At 47.3% G+C, this 21184-nt stretch overlaps 1 protein-coding gene across 1 annotated transcript; it reads right to left on the reverse strand.

The window, feature by feature from the left end:
* Positions 1–1908: 1908 nt before the first annotated feature.
* Positions 1909–17849, reverse strand: LOC144170817 (uncharacterized). Its single transcript, XM_077700836.1, has 5 exons — positions 14273–17849; positions 9117–9137; positions 2390–2419; positions 2223–2297; positions 1909–2161 (listed from the first exon to the last, which is right to left on the reverse strand). The coding sequence occupies exons 1-4, from the start codon at positions 17601–17603 to the stop codon at positions 2233–2235; spliced, it is 3447 nt and encodes a 1148-aa protein (XP_077556962.1). The 5' UTR covers positions 17604–17849; the 3' UTR covers positions 1909–2161; positions 2223–2232.
* Between the last annotated feature and the right edge of the window lie 3335 nt (positions 17850–21184).

Below are 21184 nucleotides of genomic sequence, written 5' to 3' on the forward strand. Positions count from 1 at the left end.
CATGCTTGCATCGTGCGGTGTCACAGCGTATAGACCCCATTTTTCGATTCAAACCTTGTGTTGGTTGTCGCATTGGCTTATTGCATGCCACCTTGGTTGCAGTGATTGGCCTTGTCTGTGCATTGTTGGGAAGCAGTCTCGCGGACATTGTTTTGAGTGTGACAAACGCCCTAATGGCGATGTTGCTGCAAGTGGCGAATTTGTAAAATTTGTTGGATTACAACTTGCATGATTTGTGTATCTCGAAACTTCGTTTCGTCCTCATTACTGTGCTTGATTTGTAAGTACCCACTAATCAAAATTGGCGCGCGTTTTTGCATAAATGATGGAAATATTGTCGCTTAAAGAGCCTATTTAAATGATATGCAGGCAGGCGCTTGCTTGTGGGAATTCCTTCAGCGCTGAGTAGCAAGGTTAGGCTATAGCTTTAACTGGAAATTATTAAATTGCTCTTGATGCGAAAGCCGTTGTCGCATGATGAAGAGGGGTCTCATATTTATATTATTCCTTTAATGCATATGTGTGATGCAGCTGTAGACGTACGTACCATCTCCGGAGAGAGTCGGGACCGGGGGAAGGCTTCCGACACATGTGCACTCGATGGCTACGCGGTCAGCCTCTCGCACTTCAGACTCGAGCGTCAACGGTTCCCTCCACCCCACACCCACCCTTCCTGAGCCGAAGCGGCCACACTCAGCTGGCTCCAGACCAACTCCTACCCCCCCCCCCCCCCTCCACCCTCCTCCACCATATCTATCCCACCCAATATTCAGCACCTGCAACTTTTGCCCCCAGCCAGGCACCCTGTATCATCTGGTATGGGAATGCCAATAATCGCCATCTCTCACACACAATTTTCTTCCACGTACGGGGAAGGAAATTGTGTGTTTTTCCCCTTTTCTTTTCTTTTTTTCACCTCACTATGTTCACCCCCATCTGAAGTAGCAAGCCCCGTCGTTTGTGGGGCTAACCTCTTCAGTATCAATTAAAATTTTCTCTCTCTCTCTCTCTCTCTCTCTCTCTCTCTCTCTCTCTCTCTCTCTCTCTCTCTCTCTCTCTCTCTCTCTCTCTCTCTCTCTCTCTCTCTCTTCCCACGTACGAGCAGTGGGTGGACTGGCTGTCCAGCTCGGACCTCTCGACCCGGCGCATGCTGATACAAAGGGGCACGAGCACCCAGCAAGGAGCAGGGCATACCGTTCGAACGGACGCGCGCGCCACAGGGCCAGCGCTCTCACCATCCTGCACCATTGAGCTTGAAATTAAAGATGTCTCTCTCTCCACTGCGTGTACTCGCCGAAATGCACCTGGGGTAAAATTAAAACCTTCAACCTTTAAAATCTGGAGGCGTTGTGCTTTCAAGCTCATTGATCTTTTTGTTGTGCCGATCTTTGCAAGACAATACTTTAAGCGATTATGTGACAGCGTTAGTCTCAAAAGTTGGGGGCGAACCAGCATCCATTTACGGGTACTTCTACTGCTCTCGGTTTGAATAAAAGTGCCACAAGGTTCCCCTTACAATTTTTACATTCCAGCACAATAATGTTCGGGAATCGAGATGTTAGAGGTTGTCAAATGGGCGTCAAATCGCAAGAAGGGAGTAAACAGCGGGCCATGGCCCCGAAATCACCTTGAATTGGTGCATATTTGTGCAGCACTTGATATTTCGGGCAGTGCTGGATGTGGGAGGCGGGGGGGGGGGGGGGGGGGAGGCTAATAAAAGCCATTGAAAACGCCTTTAAGTCCAATGTTTGAAGGGCTGGTCGTTAGGAAGTAATGGGGAACAAGGAAGTTTGTGCTGCAGTGCCCAGAGTGCCCAACAAATATAGAGGAGTAGTTGCAGGGAACAGAACAGTTTATTTGACTAGATTTGCGAAACGTAAATAAGCATGACGAGTTGCAACACCCGTGTATTCTTCCTTGTTGGACTCCAAGCTTGTACAGCTCTAAAACTTGCAAACTATGGGAGGTTATTCTGTTTAATCTATCCCTGACTAATGTGATACTGTAGCTATGTTACGCCACTATTAAATTGCGGCATAATTTGATAACGTCTCCCCTATTCTGCTTTTGGCGCCAATAGGGTATAGTTAGTAAATTTGGAAACCACCTAGTCTCCAAACTGTAACATATCAGGCTTCCATAGATTTTCAAACGAATGAACCTGAAACATACAGGATTTCTTTATTATCCACGCTTGTAAAGGGTACATGCATGCTACTTACCTAGTGTCATTCATATGCTGCTTCCATCGTATTCTCCCAGTCTCGTGCTAAGAGTGACGAGTGACCGGTCACATCCTATTGGGAACAAGCATTACACTGGAAAACCTCTGCGTATTGCAGTTATCGGGCGGTTCAAAACGCCAGAGAAGCCGTGAAGACGCACTTACGTTCTGTGTTGCAGCTGTTTGGGTCAACAGCTGGAAGATTGGAAAAATAATTTTGTTTAGTGCACGTAGTCATAATTTTGCTTCAATAATCTTTGAGGTATCTGCTGTATAATCGCTCCCATAAACATTTAAAATATCTTGATTGAACAGGTAGCTCGCTTGTGCCGAAATTCGCGCGAAAGTACCATTTTACAGTTTTGTCTGATTAGTAAGTTGAATGGCAGAACCTATTTGGCACCTGCTTAGTCGAATAGAACGAAAATCTAAAAGGGACGGCTTTCTGGGCTGCACTAGCTCTGAAGATAATTGAGTAATACAAGGGCAGTTAACTGTGCATAAGCCAAGATTTTAGTGCGGCTTCAAACAGTTGGAATGAAAGTAACGTGATGTGCCAATTTTGTGTGGTGGGGTAGCCATTCACGAGCCGTAACTGATGATGAGTCATTCCGGAATTTAACTAGCCTTTAAGAGACACTGAAGTGAATTTGCGAAACTTCTGTTTTTGCTTGCATTGAATAGGCAGCTGCATCAAATAAGCACACGTTTCATCGTTTATCCTATCGATAGAGCAGTATTTAATTCATAAATCCTAAAAGAACAAAAAATACCATGCGACATTTGCGGCGTCCCAACAACTAACAGTAGTGATACGTATTCGTCTTGCAAGCAATGTGATTGGACAATGTCCAAGATTGGAGTTCAAACCAGTTTCGGTTTCGGTTCCCGGTTCCGTGCAACAACATGCTTGCTATCCGACGTTATCATTTGTTGGGCAGTCTCAATTTCTCAGGAATCGGCATACCGCGCTTTTGCCACGTTTTCGGCTGTAGAATGGGTCAGATAAGCCTGACAGCATTGCTTAGAATCGTTACTTTCTCTAGCCGAGGCGTTCGCAGTGGCTGAACGCCCTCCGCGTCATCGGTGACGCTGAACTAGAGCACTGCACGGGCCGCAATTTCTAGGCCCGGCCCGACCCGGCCCGACAGGGCCTCGGCCCGGGCCCGGCCCAGGTCCGACAAAATTTAAAATGTAAGCCCGAGCCCGGCCCGAGCCCGGCCCGAGCCCGACGAATTTCAAAAAAACTGAGCCCGAGCCCGGCCCGAGCCCGACAAATTTCTAAAATATGAACCCGGCCCGAACCCGACAGAATACAACAAAATGAAAAAGGCGCCTCTTTCCTGCCAGTTTTCCTTTTTCCAGTTGTGCCTGGCGCATATTCTGTTTACATGATGATGTACCAACTAGCTCGCATCGACACATTATAAGCATAAACTCGAAGAAGTTTGCTGTTACCCTAAAAGGCATCAGCAAAAAGCCAATACGACTACTTTGGATTCAATTTTCCTTTCAATTTGGATTGAACTTTGTACAACTTAAATATTCTCACTTATGAGCTGTATTTTCGGCAGTTGTTTAACTTCATTTGCCACTTCATTTGCAACTTCATTTGCCAGTCTTCGAAATCAAGGCACACCGAGGATACCTTAAATGATTACGAGCAAAAGAATAATTTTTTAGTCTTGCAATTCTTCAACAGATATTGCGCCTTTCGTTGTTTGAGCAGACGATGCGTCAGGTTTCGGCACTTCTTTTTTGTGTTTTCCTCTGTTAAGTTGGCTGCATTATTTCATTTGCACTTCTGTTCTTTCTTGCCTTTATTCATGGTTTTAAAATAATTCTTACCCGAAAAATTATGGGCTTTGCTTCAAAAATGGGTCCTTCAAACTCTGCACACGTGCAAAGTCCAGGTGACGTTTTTTTTTGTTTTGTTTTAGTTTGAAAAGCAGAGGGAAGAGACAGTCATGTTGTAGTCTGTGGCTGGAGAGCCCTTGTTTTCTAGCCCGCTTTCTCCCACTCATGCTGATGGGGCCAAATCATTTTTTTTATTGATGTGAAGGCTTTCTAAGCGCAATAGTCTTTTTTTCACATCTTTTAATGGCGCCGTAGTGAATTGGCCTTTCGTTTTTTTTTTGTTTTGTTTTCACTTAACCTGAGAGATCAACAAGAAAACATTTTGTTGTCAAGAATTTAGAATTTGCGGCACAGGATTGCCAAGCCTCAGGGTCTGCCCGGGCCGGCTCGGGCCGGCACGGCCTGAGCAAGTTTTGGTTGAAGCCCGAGCCCGGCCCGGGCCCGAGAAACTGCGTGCTACCCGGCCCGAGCCCGGCCCGCGGGCCGGGCCGGGCTAGGGCTTTCGGGCCGGCCCGAGCCCGTGCAGTGCACTACGCTGAACTGCGAGGCGCATCTAGCATGGCTCGTCCCTGCGTCGTAAGAGGCGTGTTAGCACGATGGTTCGTACCAGGCTGAGATTCGGCTGATTCGGCACTGTGCAAGCTGTCGGTGCTTATGTCAACGCCACGCCAACGAGCACGCAGTCTGCCAACTCGCTCGTGGAGCAACTAACGTTGCAGTTCGAAATGGTGAATGCAGTATTGAAAACATTATTTAAATAAAATGAGATCAACACAAAAAACACAGCCGGGGAACCGAACTTGCTCATTGCGACGCCCTTTATCTAGTTTTTCAGACTACCCGGCCTTTTTTGTTTTTACCTGTTAAAAACGCCCATGGCTTCGATATTTCGGTGCACGTTAAAGACTCCCAGGTGGTCAAACTTAAGGCGGAGCCCTTCACTACGGCACGCCTCATCGCCTGTGTAGCGTCGGCGCATTAAACCTCACAATCAATCAATCAATCAATCAATCAATCAATCAATCAATCAATCAATCAATCAATCAATCAATCAATCAATCAATCAATCAATCAATCAATCAATCAATCAATCAATCAATCAATCAATGTTTTTACCTGTTTCTGACCTCGGGCATGGGGTGTCTATTCGCGTCGCGGTATAAGAGTTACGTGCACACCAGCGGCGCGGCGCCGTGGCGCGCGCCGTTTGCCGACGTCAGCAGCCGCTGGAAACCTGTTTCCACCGAAAACGACGCGTTTTCGTTGCCGGAGAGCAAATGGATCTGAGACTCGTTTCTGCCGTGGCGCAGAGCGCCAATGAGCGATGGAGAGTGGCATGACGCGCTGGTGACGTGGCGCCAACCTGATCCCGCTTCCCCACCACCGCACGGGCCATCTCGGCAAGAATGCATATTAGTATGAAACTCTATGGCGGCGAGTTTGTGTGGCCCTCACCGGCGGCGCGGCGTCACGCCGCTGGCGGCCGTCGGCAAGGTGGCACGGCAAGTTCGCCGCTAGTGTGCACGTACCTTCATGTGCGTCAGCCATGCCATGAGGACATCTGCTGGTTTTTTGCTCCTCGTAAGGAAGTTGCCCAACCCAGCAATGCAGGAGGTTACGTCTTCTGACAACGGTCGCCTCATAGCGTGTGATATCGCCCATTGGGAATGACCAAATTTCGCATTGTCTTTGTGTACGCTCCTAATACGGTAAATGAGCACCCTTTATTTTTTCAGAACCTCGAGCAACATCTTAACACAGAGGAACTTCTTTTATTATTGGGCGATTTTTACTGCGTTCTGTCATCCATGAGATAAGTCATTCCGATAGAGATTCAAGCACCAATGTGCTGGCTGGAACGTTAGGTAAACGTGACTTGGTGGACATGTAGGAGCGCTTTGAAGCAGATAGAGATTTCCGCTACACTCACTATCAAGGACGTTGACATACACGACTTCGCAGAATATATATTCCCTTAGATCTAGTACAGCAGTGCCACGACTGTGACGTCAACCAATTTTTTTTTTCAGGCTCCCTTTTGGTTAAAGTGCACCTATTGGAAAAAAGCAACGACAAAGTTTTCCTGGGACTTGTGGAAATTAAATTGCCATCTCTTGAAAGATGAATGGTTCATGTTTTTTGTTGTAGATAAAATTTAAGGGTACGATAAAATGGAAAGCAGCGAAATTGGAGAAAACTGGGAGATGCTTAAACAAGAAGTTAAAATTAGCCCATGAAAAATCGGGATCAATTAAACGCCAAGAAACAAATAATGAAAAGTGCTTGAGAGCAACCATGGAAATTCTAACATCCCAGGAAAACAAAGCCACGGGCGTCTTTAACGACTACATAAATTTATTTATTTATTTATTTATTTATTTATTTATTTATTTATTTATTTATTTATTTAGAAATACCGCCAATCTCGTGAGAGATCATAGCAGTTGGGCAAAACAGAGTACATTGAGGTGTAAAAAAATGCAGCAAGTGTAAAAATAATATAAAGCACGAACTGGAAGTTATCGAAGAGCGCTACCGCGGTGCACTCATACGCGCGAGAGCCGAGCACTGGCCTGTAGGGGAAAGGCCCACTCAGCGAGCGCTTGGAATCGAAAAGAAGCATGTTAAGCGCACCCTGATCAGAGAGATAGAGTGAAACGGTAAGGTAACGACAAACAAAGACGAAATAATAAGCGCGTTCAAGGAGTATTATAACGCGCTTTTTGATCGAATACCAGTTGACTTGGAGGGATTTAGACGCAACTTTATCGAAGTTTTGTCTCGCCTAGATGATGAAACAAAAGAGTGGCTAGAAAGATCTATATCATCAGAATAAGTTAAGGATGCAATTGATAACTTAAACCCAGGTAAGTCACCTGAACCCGATGGATTCATCGCAGGCTATTACAAATTATTTATATACAGGCTATTCTTAGTTCTTCCCAGAATGCACAACGAAGACTATAACATAAATGTTCTGCCTCCGTCATACGCTGCTTCACATAAAGTGACTAATACCCAAATTAGAGGAAATAGAAAATCTAAAAAACGTAAAGTTACGGGCCAATTTTTTTAACCAAAGTAGATTACGAAATATTTATGAAGGATCTTGCAAGAACGCTTCAAACAGTTATTGATCGAATAGTCGGCCCGCATCCAACATGCGGAATCAGAGGCCGCAGCTATTGACAAACGTACACACGGCGAGATGTATGCTGTAGTGCGCTGACGCCGTGCACAACGGAGTCGCGGTTGTCCAGCTCGACTTGGAAAAGGCGTTTAACGTGTGTCCCACTGCAGATTCTATCTTTGGTATTTGAATATGTAAGTGTAGGTAAGGTTACTAAAGAGGGCAGACATGGCGCTTGCATACAGGATTTGCACTACCCGCCTGATTGTGAATACGTAGTTGGGTGAGATAGTTACGTACGGCAGGGCTGCCCCCTCAGACCCCGATTGCCTTGTATATTTATTGAAGCTTTATGGCAGAACACAATCCGGAGTGACGCCACGGAGGGAATTAAAATACACGAGGCCCAAGTTACGGTGCTTGCTTATGCTGATGATGGGGCTGTTTTTTGTTCTAACAAGGAAGGCATCGTGTTGGCAGTTGACACACTCGTTGTTGGTGGAGGTACACATGTCGTATGTATAGGCTGTTTATTTTTTTTTTAGTTTCAGTATTCCCTCGTATGAGTATTTCGTGAATAACGCCTGTGCACTCAGCGTCCCCCAAATATCCTTTATCTAGAGATTGCTTCTTAAAGGCACAAAAAGAGATCGCAAATGTGTGGTCGTGCCGCTGACTGCTGTGCTAGTTCACCCTGAGCAAGACGTGCTTCCCGAACCTTGGTTTTACGATTTACAATAAAAGTTTCAGTTCATTTTAATTCCTTATTACCTCTATCAACTTCGCTGACTCCTCTCCCGCCTTTAGTTGGCCCTAGATTTTCTACTAGCGGTGCAGTAGCACAGACATATGCATGCTTACAGCTCCACTGAAGCGAAATCAGCGAAGCGTAGCATGTGCGCTTGTAGAAGAGCTGAGAAGCAGGAGCGGTTCCCTCGTCCAGGAATCCAAGTGATGTGGAGTGTGCCCATGTGCTCTCGTGTGCAGCTACCTTGACTTCATAGACTTCATTAAGCTTGATACAGTCTACAAACTAAAAAAACTAAAGCCACGTTCTTCTGGGCACAATTTTGTTGTGGCTTAGTTTTAACTGAGCGAACGAATTGCGACGACCCGCCGGCGGCCGGCCGACTCACCCGGCCGCCGGCGGGTGGTCGAAACGCACCCAGAGCGGTCGAATCATACTCTAGGGACTCCATGCTTAAGATTCGCGCAGCTAACCCCACGTTTACAAATCACTTCAGTGTCCCTTAAATGGGAAGGAAATGGCAACGGATTTGGGCGTTTTTTTGTCCAGAATGTTAATTGAATGGTATGAGCTTAAAGCCAGCTGTGCTATCAGCAGCTGCAGTTTAATATTTGTTGGGAGTGCCAGCACACGTTAATGCACCTTTTTAAAACAGCTGTCATCGCGCCCACTCTGCAAGAGTAGAATATCTTGCACCGAGTTCCTGCTAAAGTGACAATGCCTGACAGGATGCAGCTCCGTGTAGGACGATTGGGCATATTCAGTGGAGTCAGTAATTAGAAGGACGTGTTCGACGAGGGTGAGTTTGGTATGGCTAGTTTTAAAGAGGTTCCGAATATATTACCCTGGTCCGGTATTGTACTTGGCATACTGGGAAAAGCACCTCCTTGTAAAGTTTAATTCAACTACGACGCTAGATAACATTTTTGGTGCACCGAGGAACTAAACCCCAGACGACGACAATAAGAGCAACAGCAGCAGCATTGTTCGGAAGTATGCACATGCTAGGGGCAAGTGTGGAATAGCCGTGCTACTATACTGCATGCTGTTCTTAGGACTAACAGCAATCGCATGGGACAATCCCCGGTATTTCAGGGAGACCCAGGGCTGACTCCGACATGGAGGGATGCAACACTCGGTAAGATTAGTGTACTTACTCATTGTGAAGCTGTCAATATCTGTAAATGAAAGAAAACTACAATGAGAAAGTTTGTACCCTCGTAACTGATTTTGAATGACCAGTAACATTTCAAACCCAGCAGTGCCGTGAAACAGCACTCTGAGAATGCAGGAACAAACGGCGCACAGAAACTTAGAAAGGCATCATTGTTACGAACAAAGGAGGCGCCGCTGCGGGGCGCAGAAGTAGAGCCAGATATGGGGAAGCTATGGGGAAGAAATGAAAGCTAAAACGTCTTTAGAGATGCACAGGGCAAAGAAATGGCACATTAGAACGGAAAATTTCTACAATAATTCCTAGGGCAGTGCTTTGCTTTTTGAGGCTAGAGCAGGTTGCTTGAGAACTAATATCTTTGTGGGGAAGCATACAGAAAATGATGGGGTGTGCGGGATCTGCGGCAAAGAAACAGAAGCTATGCGGAACATTCAAAGGTTTAAAGGAGTTTAGTGGCTTAACTGCCATACGGCTGCGAGCCCGAGGCAGCCAAAAGGCAGAAGCCCGTAAAACCAAGTGCTGGCTGCCTCCACAGGTGGATGTTATAGGACGTACAGGACAGTGGGATAATGAAACACGGAACTTAATTATATACAGGTGAGGTGGGTTATGAGGCATAATATGATTATAAGATAGTACAGGTGAGGTGGGATTATACAAAAAGTGCAGTGCAGCTGGTCACACATCTCTGTATCGCACCAAGTCTCTGAATTCGGTGTTGAAATGTTCGGTGTTGGAACATAGTGTCAAAAGGTGAGTGTATCCATCCAAGGCTATATGAGGGAAATATTCGGCTTCCCGTAGCCTTAAGGATTAAAGGTAGCACAGGGGGAGTAAACTTCAAGGCTGTCGAGGTGCGTAAAAGAAGATTGCAATGCTGGTGGAAGAAGAGCATAGAGGGGATATTGCCTAGGCCAGCTACCTCCTGTAACAGACAGCATTTATTTTGAGCCTGGAGCAGTGGTAGAATTAAACCAAGAGTACAGCATAGATATATTAGATTTTTTGGTAAGATGATACGTCATCACCCCGTTAAAAAGGCGGCACCACTAACAATTACCAATCATCGTCACGTGGACACCAAACCGCGCTTTGTTTGAAAATGCGCTAGTACTTGCTTTAGTCAAAAGGTTTAGTTTGTGTCCTTAATAAATATCCAAACGACACCGCGAATATTATCTGAGAGCCGCGACTTGTTCCTCTTGTTTTCAATTTTCACCGCAGACCTAGCTGTGCGTATACGCAAGGACTCCGGTATGGTAGTTGTTTTAGAGATAACAGGTTGAGAGCACAAAAAAACCAGTAGGGGTTGCAGACGTTATACAAATCTTATCAAACATTTTTAACAATAAAATATTGTAGAAAATACAACATATCGTGGAAAAAAATGGAAAGTTGGAATCAATTGACAACAGAACAAGAGGGGGAAAAATGTCACACTAGTAAAATGTTTAGACCTTGATACCTGTCCGATCGTTGAACGTATCTCAGCCTGGAGAAAGTTCTCTTGACATCTCAGCTGCCGTTAGGTAGGTACTACAATGTCAGTGCCGCATTTGCCAGCCTGCAGTAGCGAGCGATAAAGTTATATCAATACTGAATGAGTTAGGAAGCTGCGTTTGTGGGGCTTGCTTCCAGCAAGTACTGGTTGAGAACGGTGGTCCGTCAGCGCACGATTGTGCAGATCGCTACTTTGAAATGGTCCATTCGGGGAGAAATCGGGTTACATCGGGTTTAACCCGATTCTCCTGGAACATGCATGCTCCGTGTGTAAAAAACGAACAAACCTATTTATACTCGTTTCCGTCCCTGCCTCTTTCCGGCGTCGCTTGACCGTTCCATCGGGCGAGGGGGAAACGTACTCTCACACTCAGCGGTCGCGGCGCGCGGGCCCAACACCGACTGGAAAGGGCCGCCTTTCCCCCTCTCTGGAGTGGGCGCGCCGATCAACGGGCGCCTGGTTATGGTGGCTAGCCACCATAGCCTGGTGCGGCTGCTCCTTTGCCTCGACTATGCTCTGTAGGCATCGCGCAGGCGGGTCTACCACTAATTTATGCATTATTTTAATGAAATATTGCTAATATAAATGAGCCAGACTAGCAGTTTGTGAGTTGCGCGCTTTAAAGTACACAAGATACTTGGCAATTTAGTTCTGCTGAGCTCTTTCGTACATTTATTTCCGAGGTTTTCTTGACTGCCAACTCTTATTTCTGTGTTATATATATATATATATATATATATATATATATATATATATATATATATATATATATATATATATATATATATATATATATATATATATATATATATATGTGTGTTCGCCAGGTGGGTTCGGATCCCACCTGGCGGGCATTCTTTCTTCGCTTTCTTTCTTTCTTTCTTTCCATTTCTTGATCTGTTTCAATGGCCTACCACAACCTCCCCTTTGCTTTCCGAGGTCTTCTTGACTGCCAATCCTTATTTCTGTGTTATTTCTACGAGTCCCTCATTTCCTATTCTGATTCGCTACATGCATAGCGAGGGCCTCTGTTCTGGCAGTCTTGGTGCCATAGGGAGCTTAAGAGGGTTCAACGCTGGTTGACCACTCTCGACATGTCGTAGACACTCGAGTCACGGCGCGGGGATTAAAAAGAAGGTCCCCTTCACCCCGAGAAGTCAGAGTGGCGCTAGCTACCACCCCCAAGCACAGGAACAAAATTACATTGACATAAATACCCCAGAAAGCGGGGGAGAAAATCGCCCCGCCGGTAGCGTAGTGGTTATCGCACCAGACCGGTATTCTGGAGGTCGTGGGATTGGATCCCACCTGGCGGGCATTTTTTCTTCGCTTTCTTTCTTTCTTTCCAAATTCTTGATCTGTTTCAATGGCCTACCACAACCTCCCCTTTGCTTTCCGAGGTCTTCTTGACTGCCAATCCTTATTTCTGTGTTATTTCTACGAGTCCCTCATTTCCTATTCTGATTCGCTACATGCATAGCGAGGGCCTCTGTTCTGGCAGTCTTGGTGCCATAGGGAGCTTAAGAGGGTTCAACGCTGGTTGACCCTCTCGACATGTCGTAGACACTCGAGTCACGGCGCGGGGATTAAAAAGAAGGTCCCCTTCACCCCGAGAAGTCAGAGTGGCGCTAGCTACCACCCCCAAGCACAGGAACAAAATTACATTGACATAAATACCCCAGAAAGCGGGGGAGAAAATCGCCCCGCCGGTAGCGTAGTGGTTATCGCACCAGACCGGTATTCTGGAGGTCGTGGGTTTGGATCCCACCTGGCGGGCATTTTTTCTTCGCTTTCTTTCTTTCTTTCCAAATTCTTGATCTGTTTCAATGGCCTACCACAACCTCCCCTTTGCTTTCCGAGGTCTTCTTGACTGCCAATCCTTATTTCTGTGTTATTTCTACGAGTCCCTCATTTCCTATTCTGATTCGCTACATGCATAGCGAGGGCCTCTGTTCTGGCAGTCTTGGTGCCATAGGGAGCTTAAGAGGGTTCAACGCTGGTTGACCCTCTCGACATGTCGTAGACACTCGAGTCACGGCGCGGGGATTAAAAAGAAGGTCCCCTTCACCCCGAGAAGTCAGAGTGGCGCTAGCTACCACCCCCAAGCACAGGAACAAAATTACATTGACATAAATACCCCAGAAAGCGGGGGAGAAAATCGCCCCGCCGGTAGCGTAGTGGTTATCGCACCAGACCGGTATTCTGGAGGTCGTGGGTTCGGATCCCACCTGGCGGGCATTTTTTCTTCGCTTTCTTTCTTTCTTTCCAAATTCTTGATCTGTTTCAATGGCCTACCACAACCTCCCCTTTGCTTTCCGAGGTCTTCTTGACTGCCAATCCTTATTTCTGTGTTATTTCTACGAGTCCCTCATTTCCTATTCTGATTCGCTACATGCATAGCGAGGGCCTCTGTTCTGGCAGTCTTGGTGCCATAGGGAGCTTAAGAGGGTTCAACGCTGGTTGACCACTCTCGACATGTCGTAGACACTCGAGTCACGGCGCGGGGATTAAAAAGAAGGTCCCCTTCACCCCGAGAAGTCAGAGTGGCGCTAGCTACCACCCCCAAGCACAGGAACAAAATTACATTGACATAAATACCCCAGAAAGCGGGGGAGAAAATCACCCCGCCGGTAGCGTTGTGGTTATCGCACCAGACCGGTATTCTGGAGGTCGTGGGTTCGGATCCTACCTGGCGGGAATTTTTTCTTCGCTTTCTTTCTTTCTTTCCAAATTCTTGATCTGTTTCAATGGCCTACCACAACCTCCCCTTTGCTTTCCGAGGTCTTCTTGACTGCCAATCCTTATTTCTGTGTTATATATATATATATATATATATATATATATATATATATATATAATCATTTATATATATTATCAATCATATATATAGTCATTTCCAGCCTATCTACGCCCACTGCAGGGCAAAGGCCTCTCCCCCAGATCTCCAATTATCCCGGTCCTGTGCTAACTGCGACAAATGAATCCCCGCAAACTTCTTGATCTCATCTGCCCATCTAACTTTCTGCCGCCCCCTGCCACGCTTGCCTACTCTAGGGATCCACTCTGTTACCCTTAATGACCAAATGTTATCTTGCCTGCGCATTACATGCACTGCCCACGCCCATTTCTTCTTACTTTCTAGTAGTATGTCCTTAACACGCGTTTGTTCCCTGACCGACTCCGCTCTCTTCTTGTCCCTTAATGTTACACCTATCATCTTCCGTTCCATTGCTCGCTGAGTCGTCCTCAATTTAAGTTGAACTCTCTTAGTGATCCTCCAAGTTCCTGCCCCATCTAGAAGGACTGACAGTAAGCAAGGCTCCGTAGTCGGCTGCCGAGCCTAATGGCGCACTAGCTTCAAGACCTGTTCTTGTGACGTCATTGCAGAACGTCACGAAAACACACGATTTGGCGGGACAATGAAAATTTTAATTTTAATTGATTGATTTCTCAGTGAACAAATCATCACTTGCTTCCGGACAAGTGCTCGGGCACTATAAAACACTAAATCTTTTGAATAAAACAAACTTGTATTTTGTCTGCATGGCCCCTTTAAAGCATTTACAGGTAGCCCCGGCCGTGATTTTCCACGGGTAAATGTTGCAATTATAGATCCACAAAATTATAAAAAAACCTACCTGTCTCTGGATTGTTGGGTGACGGCACAGATGGACTGACGTAGTCACCTTCCAGTTGAAATTCCTGATCTTGTTTGTCAAGTCCGGGTGGTCTTGTGGACGTGTCAGGCGGAACATAAGGTACCAGCGGTGACATTGTACTGCTAGGATGTGCTGTGCGCAGTTCAGGCTTGCGACTTGTCGTTGTGAACACTTGGCGTGTTGGTGGTGGTGCTGTCGTTGAAACACGAGGTTGACTGTGCTGCCAAGTTGAGTGGGAAAAAACAGAGCCTTCTTTTAGCCACTGTGGCGGGGTGTACAGAGGAAAGCCATCTTCCGTCAGCGGCCGCGCGGTCCTGGGTGCCGCCGTCATAACGTAATTTGGGATTTCAGTTGGTTCAGGTTCTGTAACGGAAACTGTTACCGGTGGGATGTATGCGGGCCGAGCGGTTGGATACGACGTAACTTGCCTAGGACTTTCGCTTATGAGCGTCCGAAAATCTGTTCGTGTAAACGGCATAGTTCTGCGCTCGGGATTTTCAAAGGCAACAGATTGTCCCTTATCATCCATTGTTGAAAGCGGTTTTACATAGGGAGGGTAATGTTCGTTCGGTGTGATGGCACTTGGACGTGTAGCTGGGACTCCTGGCGCAGCGTTGGGCGGCAAAATGCTCGATTCCGTGAGTTTGGGGTCCCTTGGCCGGATGTAAGGAGGTCTCGTAGAAGTTGCTGTTTGTTGCTCTGATATTGCCGGCACCGTTGTAATGGCGTGAAGTGAATTTGATGATCCCGTCTTTGATGGGACGTTCGTCCTATATGAGGTGTACTTTGGGGGGAAGAGTGTGACTGGCACACGTATTTCTGTTGTAATCTGTGGCCTTAAGTAAGGTGGTAAGAGGTTACCTGGGACTGTAGCTGGTTTCATCCGGGATGTAGCGTAATCCGTATGTGTGGCTGCCGGTGCCGCAGTGTCCACTTGGGGCAACCGTGGAGGAATATATTTTGGCAGCTGAGTACTCGCTTCACGCGGTTCTTGGGGCACCACAATCGTGCTGGAATAAAATGATACCCTGCTACTCAAAAATGGAACTGTGCTCTCTCGTGGTAATGACGGTGGCTGCGGCCTCACATAAGTAGGCTGTTGGACAGGATCAGTAGCTTTTTGTGTAGCCGTTGATGAAAATGGGAATTTTGTTGGCAAATGGTCTGTGCCGGTGTTTGGCGATTCTTTCCCTGGTTGGGCGTGCGTAGAGGTATCCATATATGAAATTGTGGGCTTTGTCACTGATGAAGTGAAGAATGTTTGTGGTATTTTTGTGGCTGTCATTGTTACAGGCATTCCGGTTGGCTGCATTTCTGCGCTGCCGGATATCTGGGGATCAACTGTGATAGTTGTTTTATAGCTCAGGGTAGAAACAGCCTCACGTGTTGATAGAACTGTTGCAGCAGTATCCATTTCAGACATAGTCATTTTTGTGTTGTGAGGATGTGTGGTGGGAGCGAATTTAGTGGGAGATGTTCGGCCTTCTGTAGGTGAGTACACACTCGAGATGATTTTAACTGTGGTGTCTGTATTTGGGTTTAGGGCATAAGTTGGGCCGTTAGCCGTAGTCGTTGGAGGGGACATCGTAGTCGTGTTTACTGTCAAGACCGTCAGAGTCTCTGCCGTACTTGGTTTCTCACTGGTCACATCAATTGTGGGGATAAGGGTGAAAGGTGTGGAAGCCTGCGTAGTTTCAAACACTGAAGATGCGCTCGTAGTGACTGTAGTGCTGGAGCTTTCACTCGCGGTTTTTTTCAGCGTGCTGAAAGGGCCTGCAAATCTTGAAAAGGTTGGAGTTGTCACGAGTACAGTTGGAGCGGTCGTAACGCTTGTAGTGCTGGGGTTTTCAGTAGTGGTCTCAAGTGTGGTGGGGATAGTGGACGATGTAGAAACGTCACTAGTTTCAGACATTGAAGAAGCAGTTGTAGTAGCTTCAGTGGTGGGGCTCTCACTTGTGGTTGCTGTTGTCAGTATCGTAATGCGACTCGCAGTCGTCGAAGAAGGCTCGGTACTTGTGAATGCAGTTGCAACGGTTGAAATGTTTGCAGTGCTGGGGTTTTCACTGGTCACTTCCGCTGTGGTCGGTATGGTGTAAGGTGTGGTAACCTCTGTTACTTCGTACACGGGAAAAGTAATCGTGATAGCGGTAGTGCTGGGACTTTCACTCGCCACGGTTGTAGCCTGCGTGCTAAATGGATCCACATCCGTTGAAGGGGGCATTGTAGTGGTGAACACAGTGGGAGCCACTGTGATGTTTGCGATGCTCGGATGCTCACTAGTCATTTCAGTTGTGGTTGGTATGGTGGAAAGCGTGGAAACCTCTGTAAACTCGAACATTGTAATAGCGGTACTACTGGGGCTGTCACTCGCTGTGGATGTTATCGTTGTACGAAATGGACTCACGTACGTTGAAGATAGCCCAGTGGTTGTAAGTACAGTGGGAACCGTCGAAATGTTTTCTGTGCTCGGGTTTTCACTCGTCACTTCCGTTGTTGTTGGAAGGGTGGAGGTTTTCGAAATATCTGTAACACCAAACTCGGTAGAAGCTACTGTGCCAGTGGTATTGCTGGGCCGCTCACTCGTAGTGGGTGTCGTCAAGGTGCTAAATATACCCACATAGGTTGAAGGAGGCATGGTAGTCATGAACACTGTCGTGCTCGGGTCCTCACTAACTACAGTCGCGGTGGGGATGGTGGAAGGTATCGGAATATCTGTAACTTCAAGCGTAGGTGAAGTGACTGTGGTAGCGGTAGCACTGGTGCTCTCACTCTCTGTGACTGTAGTAAATGTGCTGAAGGAGGCTTCAGACGTCGACGAAAGTTCACTGCCAGTCGAAGGATTTGATGTTGAAACAGATTCAGAACTAGTACGTTCAGTGGTGATAATCGTAGCTGTAGCATCAGTAGTGGTAATTGAAGGTGCTGCACTTTCTATTGTTGCTGTAGCATCAGTAGTTGTAGTTGAAGGTGCTGCAGTTTCTACTGTTGGAAGATTTTCTGGAACCCTCATAGTTGTGCTTGGGCTTTCAGTGGTAGTGTCCATAATAGTGGAAATAATGGATGTTTGGGGAACTTGAGTGGTTGTAATCTGTTTAGAAGTCACTACGGCTGTAGAGGTGAAAATCGAAATGCTTGTTGTTTGCTTGGTCGTAGGTGAAATAGTCGTGGTTTCAGGTGGTAGAACAGTAGAATCTGTAGGTACACTTTGAGACCTCTCGGTCGTCGGGACATCTGTGACTGCGGACAGCGTAGGACTTGTCGCAGTAGTTGGAGCAGTTTCAGGACTTGTATTCGGGGATGTCGACAACATGGCAGTCGAACTTGCGCTCTCAGTAGACGTCGTTATAGGTACGTCAGTTGTAGTCACTGTATGGGTGGGTTTCGTAGTGGCAGGCTGCGTTACCCTTTCCGTTCTAGTTGTCAAGGCTGCTGCCGTGGAAGTCGTGAAAAACGTTGGATATTCTGTAGTCAGCACTGGGGGGAACAGTTCTGATGTGGTCGTCGACTGCACGGATGTTTGATTGAGTTCCCTTGTCACAACAGAGGGTGATTCAGATGTTACTGCTGAGCCACCGTCTTCACCTAAAATTAAAAGGGGGGTGGGGTTATATTCTTTATGCACATGCTTCGTTTAAACTTAGCGTTTATGCATGCGTCTACTTACCGGTGTAAGATATACCTTTCACAGCAGCAAACACGCGCTCAAAGGCCACCATTGCTTCGAAAGCCAGCTGCCGAGACAGAAAGAGGGGGTAAAATAAAGTTAGGCTAGATAACTTATGTTTAATTTTCCCAAAGCGGAAAAAGACTTAAGTTGACGTTTGTGCTAAGCGATAAGTGTATTCTCTTCGAAGTAAGACCTCTGCAAGTCCGAGTCCAGTTTTTGTTTTCGTTTGAAATGACTGTGCAAAACCCCGTAGCAGCCGATAGGCTGTGCAAATCGTCAGTAGCTAAACAGTGTAGTTTCGGGCTGGAAGATGGTCAAACATTTGCAGCGCTTTCACAAAGTCACCGTAGCAGAAAGAGGGCACAGCGGTTACCTCCAATTTATATATACGAGATCAAATTCCATTCATCCATCCATCCATCCATCCATGCATCCATGTGAGCGGACCGCTTCCCCGTTCGTGCCCAAACTTTATATGGAGGTCGCATTTTGTGCTTATTTTTTTATCACCAATAATGGCGACGGCGGTTACCTGCTTATTTAGGTGCCACCTGCTGTAGGCAAAACGAAGTGCGCGATAGCGTTTCATGGTTGGAAGGAGCCAAATGAGGTGACAGAAGATGAGAAAACCCTCTTTCCTCGCTAGTTTATGATGGTTACAAATAGTAACATGAGCTCATATAAATCACAATAAAGTATTCCCACGGCTCATTGTTACCAATACCAAAAAAGATTTAACAGCGGAGCTGTTTAGGGGCTCTCAAAGTCAGGCGATGATGCCCGTCACGCCAGGCGAAGGTACCCCGCTGGGCCGACAGATGGCCCCACCGCCTCGACGGCCGTAAGCCCTTAGACAGCCGTCCAGTGCAAAATCTCGGAAAGCGGCGGTCGTTCACCTCCCTATTGGCCGCGAGGCCCACCACTGGAGAGGCCGGCGCTGCGATCGTTTTGACGTCACTTGTAGGATCACCGTTCCTATCTCGCTGCGTAGTTGGCTTGCTGCGCGTGACACTTCGCTTAGGAAGCGCGTTCTAAAAGTATTTTCGTATTAATTTCCTTCATTTGAAGTTAATTCTCAGTGCGTCAAGCGCAGTTCGACCTAATGTTGACTGTATAACCGTGCCAACTGCGGTAGATTATCCGCAAACACCATGAGCATGGTGGTGTATTACGCATGCGACCCGATCAAAAATGTGGACTACGACGATCGTCGAGTGAAGTTTCTAGATTTCTCTTGTTTGCAAGAAATGTATAAAGCAGGAAATCGTGAAGCCTTAACTGCTCGCAGAAGCACACGCAGCCGCCGTGCCTGCCCGCACAGCCGATGCGGCTCGAACTGACGCAGGTCGCGGCAGCAACATCTTGTCGCCGCTTTTTAAAATAACACAAGTCGTTGAAAAGAAGTTCCAGATTGGTGAAAGTGGATGTTAGTGTGATGAAAAATTCTGATAGGTAGTGTCATCAGCTGTGGTTTTCAACGATGCTCAAATATCTGCTGCGATTTACGCCGACCGGCCGCGGAGGTCGGTCCCCGCAGCGCCGGCCCGTTCACGCACGGTGCGGCGAGCGGCCGAAGGATGGCTATGCTTGCGCGCAAGAACCGGCCGAGGCCGTGCAGGTATCTTGATCGTCGATCGCTTCAACGGAAATCACCGCGCTTACAGAGTTCCCAGCGCGGTGAAACGTTCTGTTAGGGACTGTCACTCGCAACTCTAACGGCGATGAAATATCTGCTGCGACGCCAAGCCTAAAGCTCCCAACATCCGATTACGTGCATCCGAAGCCGGCTGGGAGCTGTTGGCGAAGGCCCTCCCGTCGCGCGCGCGCGCGTGCTGCGTTTGGGTTCCTTTAACTTCTTGGGGGCCCCCAACGCTCGGTTCTCCTATTCTAAATATCCCCATTACCCGAAATCGACGTGTTCCTTCTCGTACGCAGCCTCGCCTTCTTGAGCAGTCGTGAGTTTCGAAATTGATGCTTGAGAAATGACGGCTTACTGTAAACATACAAAACACGCTGCAATTATAAATTACCCCGCCGAGCACCTAATGAAAACTAAATATAGCCTTGTCCGAACCCGCTCGAAGGCGTTAAAAACTCGCATTCATACCGTTCATACATTGCGGACAAGTCGCGAAAAGTAAACATCAGCCGTGCAGAGTACAGGCTACGACAGTGATCGTTAATCAAATCCTGGCATGACTATAAAAACATCGTAGGGGAAATAGGCACTGATCAAGCCAAACTGCAGGCCATAACAATACTTTAAGCATGTGCGGCGAAGCAATCTGATCAGCGTTCTCGCGTCATTCATTTACCAGGCAATACGAGCAGTTCGCGCTGTGAGATCATAAGTGAGCGACGCGTTTCCGTCGCTGTTACAAGGTGTTTGCTTGCACACACATGTCCCATCACAAGTATTTCATAATGAATTTACAGCGTACTTTTCTCGGCATCAGTTGCATCGTCCTTGGCGTTAGCTGGCTGCATATGTAAGAGCTGTGTGTCGCGATGGTAGCAACTACCTAAACGCGGCGGCGTCGCCGGGAACAAGCGAGTCGCTGATTGCTTGCCCGAATTATTTGGTTTACAGACAACTTTTTTGGTAATTTGCATCAAATACACAAGGAGCGGGCGAGACGGTGGCCACAAGAAAAACACGCTTCCGCATACGCACTGGGAATCTGCTGTAGCAGACGACAACACGATTTGGCGTCCTACAAGTGACGTCACTCGTAGGTGGCGCCACGGTATGTCCTCGAGGCCAATATAGGCACCGACAGACTACGAGACCTCTATGGGTGAGCTTCGAGTACGACAGCAAATTCTTGGCTTCTCGTGTGCTGCTCCATTGTGCTCAATGGCTTATGCGAAATGCAAGTACACCGAAGAATGACAGGGTTAGGTAATGGCTTTGTGCCGAAGCGCTGGTTCTACCCCGCTTCAAGAAATTTGGGCCGAGGAAGGCTTAGTGCGGGCTGACCTGAAATGGTTTTCCGTGCGAGTCTGGGATGGCGACGGCGGCGTAAGTCCAGTCCTCCGGGAATCGGTCCCTCCAGGTGGCCCAGGTCTCCCACAGCTGCAAGGGGGGCGCAGCCACGCGCAGGAGTAGCCGCAAGTACACCCGGTTGTCGCCGAACAACTTGTAACCGAAGCGGAGCGCCCGGTTTCCCCCGGAGTGCGGCGCCTCCAATGTGGGACTCCACATGCGTGCCACGGAGCCGCAG

This window comes from Haemaphysalis longicornis, unplaced genomic scaffold (assembly GCF_048455015.1).
Source record: "Haemaphysalis longicornis isolate Haplotype H1 unplaced genomic scaffold, Haemaphysalis longicornis Haplotype H1 scaffold_1, whole genome shotgun sequence".
Classification (NCBI taxonomy): Eukaryota; Metazoa; Arthropoda; class Arachnida; order Ixodida; family Ixodidae; genus Haemaphysalis; species Haemaphysalis longicornis.

What these genes read in the sequence shown, in the direction of transcription:
- LOC144170817 (XM_077700836.1), bottom strand. Translation starts at nt 17,603, where the DNA reads ATGTTGTCGACATCCCCGAATACAAGTCCTGAAACTGCTCCAACTACT. An exon ending in TATTGACAGCTTCACAATGA is followed by an intron (nt 2,420 to 9,116) that starts GTAAGTACACTA and finishes CCAATCTTCCAG; the next exon opens with CTGTTGACCCAAACAGCTGC. An exon ending in AAACAGCTGCAACACAGAAC is followed by an intron (nt 2,298 to 2,389) that starts GTAAGTGCGTCT and finishes TGTTCCCAATAG; the next exon opens with GATGTGACCGGTCACTCGTC.